This window comes from Oncorhynchus kisutch, linkage group LG29 (genome assembly GCF_002021735.2).
Source record: "Oncorhynchus kisutch isolate 150728-3 linkage group LG29, Okis_V2, whole genome shotgun sequence".
NCBI lineage: Eukaryota > Metazoa > Chordata > Actinopteri > Salmoniformes > Salmonidae > Oncorhynchus > Oncorhynchus kisutch.
In genome coordinates this window covers 33,926,125-33,938,211 of record NC_034202.2, presented here as the reverse complement: position 1 = coordinate 33,938,211, position 12,087 = coordinate 33,926,125, and the positions used below count along the sequence as shown (strand labels likewise).

Sequence of the window (12,087 nt, the reverse complement as noted above, 5' to 3'; positions counted from 1 at the left end):
GTGGAGTTCTCAATGTATTCCTATTTACACGCTGGAATACATGTCTTCAAATGACTCTCGCTCATACAATGTTCACTGCTTTCCTCTACCACTTATGGTAACAGAACCTCCATCACCAACACACCTGTCGTTGAGAAGCCCCTGATCTGCAAGCTACAGGTGTAGGATCTTAATTCGATTACCCTGTTGTTTTGGGAAATGTTCTGCATGGCAGGAAATGCAAATTTGTAGTGCTTTTCGAGGTTTCCAAAAGCTTACAAATTTCAGACTTGATTTGCCTAAAAACCAAAAATGTATCAACCTCTACAAAAATGTACATCAATAATAATCCACACAATAATTCACATTTCCTGTTGCTGCAGGATTATTTTCCGGCTGTGTGAAACAGGCCAAATTAAGATCCTGCATCTGTACTTTAATCTGGGTCTGGGAAAGCAGACCAATGACTGCATTAGTAAACCAAAATACTACATTGTCTCATCAGAGCCACAGAGATCAGACATACAATTAACATAACTAATGTTAATGAAATAGCCTTCTGAGTTGACATGATTGTCGATGGATGAAGGGAGATCATTCCACTAGTTATATAGTGACATCAGACATAGAGGGCACAGTGAAGACAGAGTACATGAGAAAGAGAGAGAGAGAGAGAGAGAGAGAGAGAGAGAGAGAGAGACAGAGAGAGAGAGAGAAAGAGAGAGAGACAGAGCATGCAGAAGGACACCGGCCCCATCCAACAAAACTATCCAATGACTCCAGAAAGCTGAGTTTCAGTAATGAGATGGGCTTTTAAACATGCTTCCTGGCATTGGGGCTGGTGGCATCAATCTCTGGGTGCCGTAAATGACATTTCTTTCCTTGTTTATCTATCTAAACAATTGGATAGCTGCATCCCACCCTTGGCCGGTCCCTCCCGGCCCGCTCAAGTACACATCTCCCATCAATCACTGGGGGCATGAGGAGGGGAGTTGAAAAGGGGAAAAAAGCCCTGCATGCAAGATGCCTTGACAGTGTGCGACTTTTGGTTTCTGTACTTCGCAGTCCGCTGGGATGCATTTGGGTGTAATTTCCATCAGCGCTTTTTTTCTCTCTCCAGTTCAAAGTTGCTGAATTTGAAGATGAAGCAACTCTCATTGCCTGCATGCCATCCCTCACACCCTGCCCCTATCCCTGCCCCCCACACCTCTGTCCCCCCTACCCTGGCCCCCACACCCTGCCCCCCATCCCTGGCCCCCACATCCTGGCCCCATCCCTGCTCCCCATCCATGCACCTCACACCCTGGCCCCATCCCTGCCCCCCACACCCTGCCCTCCACACCCTGGCCCCATCCCTGCCTTCCACACCCTGCCCCCCATCCCTGCCCTCCACACCCTGCCCCCCTGCTCGTATGCATTAAATACGAGTCATGTTTATAATGGACACACTGCAAAGCATGGGAATCACTCTCTTTACACACTATATGTAAAGAGTAAATGTTCTGTGTGAGCCATTCTCCCCATCCCTGCCCTCCACACCCTGGCCCCATCCCTGCCCCCCATCCCTGCCCCCCACACCCTGCCCCCCATCCCTGCCCCCCACACCCTGGCCCCATCCCTGCTCCCCATCCATGCACCTCACATCCTGGCCCCATCCCTGCCCCCCACACCCTGTTCCCCACCCATGCCCCCAAACCTGCCCCCCACACCCCTTTTCACCTTCTACTCCCTCTGCAATAAATCATTTGCTGTTCTCTCTTCATCAGGATAGATATCAATCCTGCACACCACAAACGTCCATCCTGCTGTTCTGACAACTCACTCCTGTTTTGTGCTGAATGGGAATTCATTCTGCACTGTTACAGTCGGCCCATCATTTAACATGCGGAGACACACCAAGAACAGATTGCCTCCAACATGCTAGAGGTGTTGGGTGAAATTTAGATCGGAGCATCATGGGAAAATGTGTATAAAACATTTAAGGGCTGTTGCCGATATATGAAGTTCGTACGGATGGGCTCGTATGCATTAAATACGAGTCATGTTTATAATGGACACACTGCAAAGCATGGGAATCACTCTCTGTACACACTATATGTAAAGAGTAAATGTTCTGTGTGAGCCATTCTGCTTTCATAAACAGACTTGAGGGGGGGGGGGGGGGTTTATTGGATACTGTTACAGATAATATAGCAAAGAAGATGAACAGCAGCTATTATGATAGCTAGGCCTCGCCCTCTCAGATGGAAGACACGATTGAATCTCATCAACAACTTTTGCATTAGGTCAGTGAGATGTACATAAATACTGTACTGTACTGAGCATCAATGTCACTGCAATGACTGTGCTGTTTCATTACTACATTTACCCGTCTGCCATTACAAATGAGATCAGGCTGCAGCTGGAACTCATTTGGGCTCAATGGGGAATGAGATCAGGCTGCAGCTGGGACTCATTTGGGCTCAATGGGGAATGAGATCAGTAAAAAGAGGGTTGCGTGTGGAGGAGGGGGACTGACTGGTGGCCGTCTCTGATGCCATGGCCGTGGGGTGAACTGGCACTGAGAGTGTTGGAGTGTGTGCCTGGGTCACCCATAGTGGGAGCCCAGGTGCTTATAGTTACGGATGAATGATGCGTCTCAGACTCCTACTCCACATGGCAGTAGACTGGGACCACCCCCCAGGACAGGAGCTTTACAGTAGACTGGGACCATCCCCCCAGGACAGGAGCTTTACAGTAGACTGAGACCAGCCCCCAGGACAGGAGCTTTACAGTAGACTTAGACCAACCCCCAGGACAGGAGCTTTACAGTAGACTGGGACCACCCCCCAATTCAGGGGCTTTACAGTAGACTGAGACCAACCCCCAGGACAGGAGCTTTACAGTCGATTGGGACCACCCCCCAGGACAGGAGCTTTACAGTAGACTGGGACCAACCCCCAGTACATGCTTAGGGGAGTTATCAAAGAAGGTTTGTTACATGGCAGCTTGTGAATCTGGCTCCACAGGAAGGCCAGCCGGGCAACAGAGGCACCTACTCAGGAAGAGAGCGTGTCATCCCCACAACCTTTCAGTTGTAGGGATGAAAACTAAGGATGGGCATGCTGACAAATACGACATAGTAACCCCCTTGGGCCTGCACTGAACTTCCACTAAATAGAGTCTTTCATGCCATCTTGTCATTATTTGTCTAAAGACAATGCTACTCCATTTTATATAACCTTCATTCCAATGTCTGTTCTCATATATGAAGGCACACACACACACACACGCACGCACGCACGCACACACACACACACACACAGGGATGCCTAGCTCTGGGCCCAGGGGTGAGAGGGGAATGTTCACAGCACCAGTGATATGTCACCTCCATTTCAAGCTTTGTTAGTGGTGGAAGCCTAGACGAGCGGTGATGACAGCTAGATTTAAAGTACGTTCTCTTGGGGGGAGGGGTGTGGGACGAAGGGGACTGCTAAGCTTGGCACTCTCGTCGCTTGGCACTGACTCGGCCGGGGCTTCGCTTTTTGTTTTGCAATTCTTGTGAGAGATCATTACACTGAATTCCCATCTGTAAGATCCAGAACACTACACACCTACCAAAATCAATGACGGTAGGAGAGACAAGAGAGACACAGGCAGAGGCAAAGCCATGCTCCGGTCTCCCCGTCCCCCATCCACAGCCAAGCACCAACACGGCCCACAGACAGGAGAGAGCAGCAGCCAGGACATCCAACAGCATCATTACACAGCTGTAGATAACAAACTAGCAGTCTAAACAGAGATTCGCAACAGAAAAAGATAACACAACATGAGAGAGAGAATTTATCTCAAAGCAACCCATAAATTCCATGTGTGGCAGCATAGCAGCATGGTCTTTAACAAAATCAAGTATTCACTGAGAGGTCAACTAGCATTTAGCAAAGTGATAAAGAAAATGACTTCTTGGAAGTACAGTATTGGGAGAACAGGTATTGTGGTTTAGTCAACCCATGAAAGAACAATCCCCAGAGGATAGAGAACAATGTGTGATGCCATCATACTACAAAACAGGTCTCATTGTAGCAGTCATCTCCCTGACTATGACAGCATTACACAATACCCTCCATATTTGTACTTTTATAATATAAATGCTATATAGGTTGCATTTGGCATGTATAATGCACAATAAATATGAATAAAATACGAATACCATGTGCTTTATAAAGGTGTCTCATCTGTGTTACAGATGCATGGTGGGAAGGGACCAGGAGGACCCAGAAGCCCTGGGTCAGTGTTGTTCTGTGGCCTGGCCGCCCCTGTCTGTGGCTAGGGCTGTTAAGTCACATCTCTAATGAGTTCCGCTCCCCTCAGGCTGCCATTTGTCTGAGACACGCAGGTCCATTCCACTTATATATAGATTCTGCAATGGAAATTGACACGTAAAACAAATGCGTATGGCCCACCTTGTTTAAGTTCTTCATTCAACCTTGAGATAATAGTACACAGTTATCTACAGTATATGGAAGCATGAAGTATAGTATGACAACACATTTCTATAAACACACACATATTACTACAACAGACTAAGCTGTTCAACAACCTCCAGCTAAACCCTGCAGCAGAATCAAGTTGACAAAACATGCTACGGTAGAGAAATACCATATCCATTCCTATATGCAGTTACACAGAAGGCTCCCTACATACATAATGATATTGAAGATGGACATGTAAACAGAGTGAGATACAAAAATGCCTGTAAATTACTCTACAAAGCTTTTAAAAGTAACTGCCAATGGCACTCAAATGGTAGAGGATGTAGCTAACAGAGAGGAAAACACTTACTGGTACATTTACAGACCACTGGTTTTTATTAGATTTCACACAGTCCGTTGAGGCCACTTAAAACTCCCAATGGTGAGCAGTTCAAAGATAATGTAATTAGCGGTTTTCAGTTCATGGTGTCATTTCTATGGGCTCTCCCTATGTAACCATCGCCTTAATTATTCAGCACTTATTTCCTGATATCACCACCTGACCACTGTGATCACATGATGGTTTGGCAGACTGGACAACCTTGTTTGGAATTTTTTTAAGACAACATTATTGTAATGAACTAATAACTGGTCATCATGTTATTATTGACCATGAGACAATGTCAAGCTTCGAATTTGGATGGATTTTGAATGATTATTTTATTTTTTTGTCCTGTCCTCAATGAAGATCACAACATTCAAAAAATACTACAGGCCTAATGGTTTGTCAGAAGTCCTGGCTTCCTAACAGTATTGAACTTGCATTGTGTGTCTTATCATAACATATTTTAAAACCACCAAAAGACAACATGTATTGTACTTCAGCAGCTACAGTAGCATTCTATCCCCCTGGTTAAGGTTGACTGAAAAGTGAGATATAGCCATCTGGGATGTACACTTTAGATTCTAATCTTGGTGGTAGCCGACTAGGAAGGAGATCTCCGTACAAAATTATCCTCTGATGCAAAGGGATAGGCAGCCTCTCATTCAGTCAGAGCTTGCTTGTGTGTGTGTACGTGAGTGTGCGTGTGTGCGTGTGTGTATATGCGTGTGTCTGTATGTGTCTGTGTGCATGTGTGCGTATGTGTATGCATGTGTGTGCTTCCCTGCATGAGTGACGTGTGTGTGACGGAGAGAGTGGTGTATGAGTGTGTATGAGGGAGTGTGTATGAGGGAGTGTGTATGAGGGAGTGTGTGTGACGGAGAGAGTGGTCAGGAGTGTGTATGAGGGAGTGTGTATGAGGGAGTGTGTGTGATGGAGAGAGTGGTCAGGAGTGTGTATGAGGGAGTGTGTATGAGGGAGTGTGTATGAGGGAGTGTGTGTGACGGAGAGAGTGGTCAGGAGTGTGTATGAGGGAGTGTGTATGCATGCATGTATTTATGTGAGAGAGGGAACGAGATGGTATGGTGACTAAGATGGGGATGAAAAGGGTTAGAATTAGACTGTTTGTTCTGTGTGTGTGTGAGAGAGAGAGAGAGAGAGAGAGAGAGAGAGAGAGAGAGAGAGAGAGAGTGCCTGCATTTATGTGGGAGGGGCTTTAATACTGTCCACATGCTCCCAGCGCTGTGACTTCCCTACAGTGACAGAGGGATGGTGACGTGTCCTCACATCGTTGAAATTAAAACATATTAAAGTGCAACACACACACCACACCTTTCTCACAGACCCTATTTTCAAACCACAAAACTAAAGGGGTGAAAATCCCATTTTGTGTATCCTGGCCTTGGGTGTGACATGTTGGGTATCCAGGCAACTGCTTCCCTTTTCAGTTTTACTAATTAAACTTTGGGATATGTTCTGTATGAGATTACCTTAAATGGTCTCTGTCATCATGAGACCGCCCGTGTGTGGGGTCACATGGGGCTGTCTTTGTTGAAAGGCCTGGCTCCAAATGAGAAACCACAATCTCATAAAAATCAAGGTTGTTGAAAGCTGACATGATAATAGAGGTTGTAAATCAAGCCTTTATAGAAGGTAATCACTTTAGTGGCAGCATCGCTGAGACAATAGCTGATTCCATTTCATTTTTATGGTGGGAATTTTATATAAATCCATACAATATCTGTCCATAAGTGCATAAAAACATGTGTTCAATTAGAGATGGCAGTGTACTTTATGATTTAAGAGATTCTTGTCTAAATGTAAAACAGCAGTTGACAATGGCCCACATTTGCATATTGACTACACAACAGCATTTACGGTTGAGTGAAAACAAATAGCCCATGGACTTGGTAGCATTTTAAAAAGGCAATGAAGAGGCTTGAAACAACACAAATGAACAACATTTCTAAAATGCACTTCACTTTCTACTCTAAGAAGGGACAGAGACAAGAGATGATTACCATCATAAACGCTCTCTCTCTATCGCTTTATTTCATTTCCTTCTCTAAATATTTCTTCCTATATTGTCAAGTAATATTAGTCAAAGCCAAATCAAGAAAAATGTATAGAAATATAGCAATACAATGAATTGAATGCCATCTATAAACCAACCACTGACCTTACCACCATGGCCATCATCATCATCATCAAGCACTGTCTAGTTACCTCAATGCATAATCAGATTCAACAGAGCACCAGGGTGGTTTGCATTCTGCTTAGCAAAGGCTCTTTCTCAGCAGACAGTACACGACATCCATGGGCTATTTGTTGAGAAGTAAGAGCCAAAGCCAATCATCTACACAAAAAAATGAAGGAGTACAATTGTTTTATTTACTTAACTAGGCAAGTCGGTCAAGAACAAATTCTTATTTACAATGACGACCTTCTAGGCTGTGTCATAATACTATCTTAGCATACTGTGGTCTCACCATTTTGTTTACCTTGCTAATCGTACTCTGGACTGTATGTAAATAATCTGCAAAATTGGACCCAGATACAGGTAGAGAAAAGTCACAGTAGCCCTTCACCCCTTCAGTTGTCATTCAAGCTACAACATAAAGGTTTACTAGTTTGTCCTTAAACAAAAGCACAGAGAATGAAATCCCATTGATATGATCCCCCTGAGTAGTGGAGGGAGGTGGTTGTTGGGGTGGTGGTGGGGGGATAGTGTGTGAAAGCCTGGCGTTGGGCTGTGTTGACCATTTTAGGGCTCTGTCAGTTGAATTCCAGTTTGGCTCAGAGATCAATGAAGAGGAGAGAGGACAGGGGGCTGTGTGGAGTGAGTGCCGCCTGGGCTTTTCATGTGGAGCTACCAGAGTTAAGGCCACCACACATCAACTGGTTCCCACGGCAGCACCCTGGGCAACCATTTAAACTACAGGCTCTATCTTCAACAAGGATAGTGTTCTAAGCCAATTTCCTCTATTCTGGTTTGGGCTGGGAGTTCTCTGTTCTGGTTCGGACTGGGAGTTCTCTATTCTGGTTCGGACTGGGAGTTCTCTGTTCTGGTTTGGGCTGGGAGTTCTCTGTTCTGGTTCGGACTGGGAGTTCTCTGTTCTGGTTCGGGCTGGGAGTTCTCTATTCTGGTTCAGATTTACAGCACAATAGCCACACTGTCAGAGTCCAGCATGGGGCACCAGTTAAAAGGCAGGCCAAGTTCTTTTGGCTCTCCGGAGCTGAAGTTGATCAGCAGTTGTGTCAGGAGAGAAGTGGCTGACTGATGATGGAGTTATCAGGATGTGATGGACTACAGCTCCCTGGCCTGAGGCAGCCGTGGCTGGAGGAAGAGGCGCTGCCACTGCCTGCCCGGGACACTCAGACTAACAACTTAGTGTGCTGCAGTGTGGAGGAGCAATAGGAACTGACTAGGGCTGCAAAGCAGGGACAGAGCTGGATGAGAAAAAGCTTCCTGCACTGTTTTTATGGTGATCTCAAGTGTAGACCATTAAGCAAAGCATCATTCAAAGGTTCTGCTCCCACTAATGACCAGCAGGCTAAATGAGAGAGAGAGAGAGAGAGCGAGAGAGCGCGCGAGAGAGAGAGAGAGAGAGAGAGAGAGAGAGAGAGAGAGAGAGAGAAAGAGAGAGAGAGAGAGAGAGAGAGAGGGGGAGAGAGAGAGAGAGAGAGACAGTGGGAGCGAGCGAGTGAGAGAGCGAGCGAGCGAGAGAGCGAGCGAGAGAGGGAGAGAGAGTGAAGGAGAGAGAGTGAGAGTGTGTGTGTGAGAGAGAGAGAGAGAGAGAGAGAGAGAGAGAGAGAGAGAGAGAGAGAGAGAGAGAGAGAGAGACTAGTGTTCCAACCCATTATGTTGTTCTCTATGGTTATAACAGTATACTAGACCCTACTATTAATTGCTCTTGGCACAAGCTGCATCAAAGCCTCTTTCTGAAGTTTGTTGTCATTTTCTATTCCAAAGACTTTGTGTACATGGGCAACCCTTGGTTCACAATCCTTCAATATAGCTCCATGCCAAGAAACATAGTGTTAGACTGGTTCTCTATGCGTGTGCCCCACTTCTAGAGAAGTATCCATCTTCCACATGTGGTGATGAATAGATGCATAGCAATGAGATGGTTGCAGTCACCTCAAAGCATCTGCCTTTGCTGTTCCGAAGGCTAACATTTCAACTGGATTCAGGAAAATAATGACCAATAGCCTACATCGTTGATGAAGGGGGAGTGGGGTTTCAGTTTCAAGCACAGCACAGGGCAGGTACAGTATATCGCACATACCTCCAAAATCAGGCCTTAGACGGATGTCATACCCCTTCAGCAACTTGTCCACTGTGGCCTTGGCCACAGATATTCCAGTTTGTCCAGTGGAGGTGCTGAGGAAAGACATCACAGTTTTAAGACCCTGTCAGGAGCCTTGAGTGGAAATTCAACTTACACTTGCAGCCTTCAACGTGCTCAATATTCAATACCAAACCTAAAAGATGATTTCAACATTTCTAATTGGTAAGCCTGTTGTCTTGAAGGGATCTGAATTAGGCGACACCTAGCATGCTAGAGATTCCACTGTTATTCACCTCTATCCTATCTAAATGCATGTCAGTGTCAGTAGGACCATGAGAAAACATAAGTATTTTGAGATAATAGCTCTAATTAAACGAAAGGCCTGATATGTTAGTTGTTAACACTGAATAACAATGTAATTAACCACATGATTCATGAGGCAATAACAAATATGAAATCAAAGAGCAGATTTGTCGATGCTTGTATGCGCGTGTGAAGTGCAATTAATGCGAACTTCCCGTATATTTCCTGTCATGAAAGGCCTCAATGAAATCGAAATGGCAAAATGGAAGACCCAGTTTGGGGCCCACTCTACTTGATTAGCGGGAGAATGTTATCAGTCTCTTTAAAAAAGAATGCATTGTAGCCCAGCTGGGAATATACCATGGTAACGTGGTGAATATAGACCTTATTTTTATCGGCCTACATGTATGTCTTCATTTACACTGAACATGACAAAGCCTATATTGGTCAAGAAATCGTCCATCTATAGCTAAGCCTACTTCACCATCTCCCATAGGGCGGTTACAGGTGCTCAAAATACGCAATATTGAAGGACTGAAGAGTAGTGTGAATATTGAATTTAAAAGGTGTCATCTAATTTAAAAACACCTTATGTGTTGAAGTGATGATGACCTACTTTAAATGAGTGACAGGCGTTTTGGTTTGATTTTCTCCTACTGATCAATTATGAATTGGTAGTAGGCCTATACAGTCTATAGTTAATATTAATGTCTTAAATGAAGGTAAGGACGTGGCTTACATTCCTCTGGCAACATCTACAGCTAGTCATGCTGATTGATCAATGATATGGCTAATTTAATAGATCCAGCCTTAATACTGCCTAATTATCGGGTATGTTCAGTATGACTATCTATTTAATAGGATTGCTACTCGCCCCAGCCAATTAGCCGCTATTTACAATTTGGATCAAGGAGTGCATTTTACAATAGACAGCATGCACGCGCACCTCTTGCTCCCACACACAAGCGCGTGCGCCGCAGAAAAGGATTTCGTATAAGTGCAATATGAGTAATGTCGCCTTAATGTCGGTGCTTAGAAAAACAGCTTTATGATAAGCCTTTGCTCTTATGGAAATACATCTTAGAATGCTCTCTTACCTTTGAGCAAAGCAAACGAAGGACAGAGCCGCCAAAGCAGAGAAAATTCCACATAATTTATCTTCTTGAGGACCCAACATTTCCACAAATCCTTATATAGTTTCAATAATCCAACCGCCTGTGGTCCAAAGAAAATTGTGAAAATAAAGTTTTAAAAAAGCAATTCAAATAAATTGCTGAAAAAATATATATGATACATTTGGTCATGTAAAAAAAAAACATGCGTGTGTTTAAACCTCGTAATTGGTCCCAGCTGTTTTCCCAAGCTATGGAAATCCGTGCAGGTCACAGACCCCCTCAACCAACACCAGAAGATCCGACATCTTGCTCAAAACTGCCTACAGAAGACCTTCAAAAAGTGATAACAAGTCGTCTTCCTTAAAAACTAAAAAGTCCGGCAAAAATGAAAGACGATTTATAAAGAACAGCAGCGCCTTGTTGATTAAATTGGCAGTTGCAATTTCCCAGTCCAAACCTGCGGAATAAACATGGTCCCAGCGTTGCTCCGGCTCTATAGATTGTTCCACAATGTAGGCTATGATGTGTTTAAGGATTTGTTTTAGCTGTAAACGTTGGGGGGTGAGGGGCAGCGGAGGGTAAAAAAAAAGACAAATGAAATCTTCATTCCCTTTTTGTTAATGATGATGTAGAGTTGCTTCTCTCAACTCAAAGTCACTGAAGAAGAAACAAATGCATTGGGCAATATCTAATGCAGACGTCAGAGCAGGCTATATCACCCCTCTGGTGAAAAAATTAGATCCAGAGAAATATGGATGACCCGTCATATATATCGGCCAATGCATGTATCACAACATCGGATTTAATGTCAAATAGGATAACCTATTGAAAAGCCCAGTCATTTCCGTTCTCCAACCTTATCTCTCGATTGAATACCTTAACATGTTTCGCTCATCTTCTCCTCGAAGCGCTGAGCAAATAATGACACAGATCGAGAAACACCCACAAGAGTATTGTTGGTGAAAACAAGTGTTGAAATTCCCTTGTAGCCTACACTATTTCGTGGGAAATAAGTTCTTCCTAGTGCATTGTATAGAATCCTCATGTTTAATGAAATAAAAGTAATCTGAAATCGAAGGAGAAATTTCAGCAGCAGCCTATCCACTGAATCGCCAATGAATGAAGAGATATGATTCCCATATGATTATATTCCCCCTGCAACACATTAGAATACTGCGAGTTTGTCCCGATGCGTTTTCATACATTTATACCACTTTACCACATATTTGAACACACAGCAACACTCATAGGCTACTCACTGAAGGAAACACACACACATACACACTCGTGCAGCCCCTTGAGCATCAATACTTTTAATAGCATGAAACAATTGTATAAAGTATTTATTTGAATGATAATCATATCATTACTATATGCACATCACATGCTACAATCAGACAATGTGTATTTTATATAGAAGAGTAGGCTTTCTGCAGGGATCTTATGTGCTGTCCAGTTGCTAAGCAACCCAGCAACCACTGATGCAGTTGTGGTGTTTTGAAGGCTATGTGCAAAGGCTCATTTAAAGGACCTCTGCCACTACCCTGTGGTCTCTGGGACAGAGA

General features: G+C 44.2%; 1 protein-coding gene across 2 annotated transcripts in view; it reads right to left on the bottom strand.

Moving 5' to 3' along the window:
• Positions 1-11,643, bottom strand: part of gabrb4 (gamma-aminobutyric acid type A receptor subunit beta4) — a 48,938-nt gene extending 37,295 nt beyond the window's left edge. The window contains exons 1-2 of one of the 2 annotated variants that reach the window (XM_020466067.2): positions 10,505-11,643; positions 9,102-9,196 (exon numbers count right to left, since the gene is read on the bottom strand). In XM_020466067.2, coding sequence (XP_020321656.2) covers positions 9,102-9,196; positions 10,505-10,584 — 175 coding nt within the window. In that variant the 5' untranslated portion in view covers positions 10,585-11,643. The remainder of the gene's footprint in view (positions 1-9,101; positions 9,197-10,504) is intronic. The other variant, XM_031809585.1, reaches the window with a different exon arrangement.
• Positions 11,644-12,087: the final 444 nt, after the last annotated feature.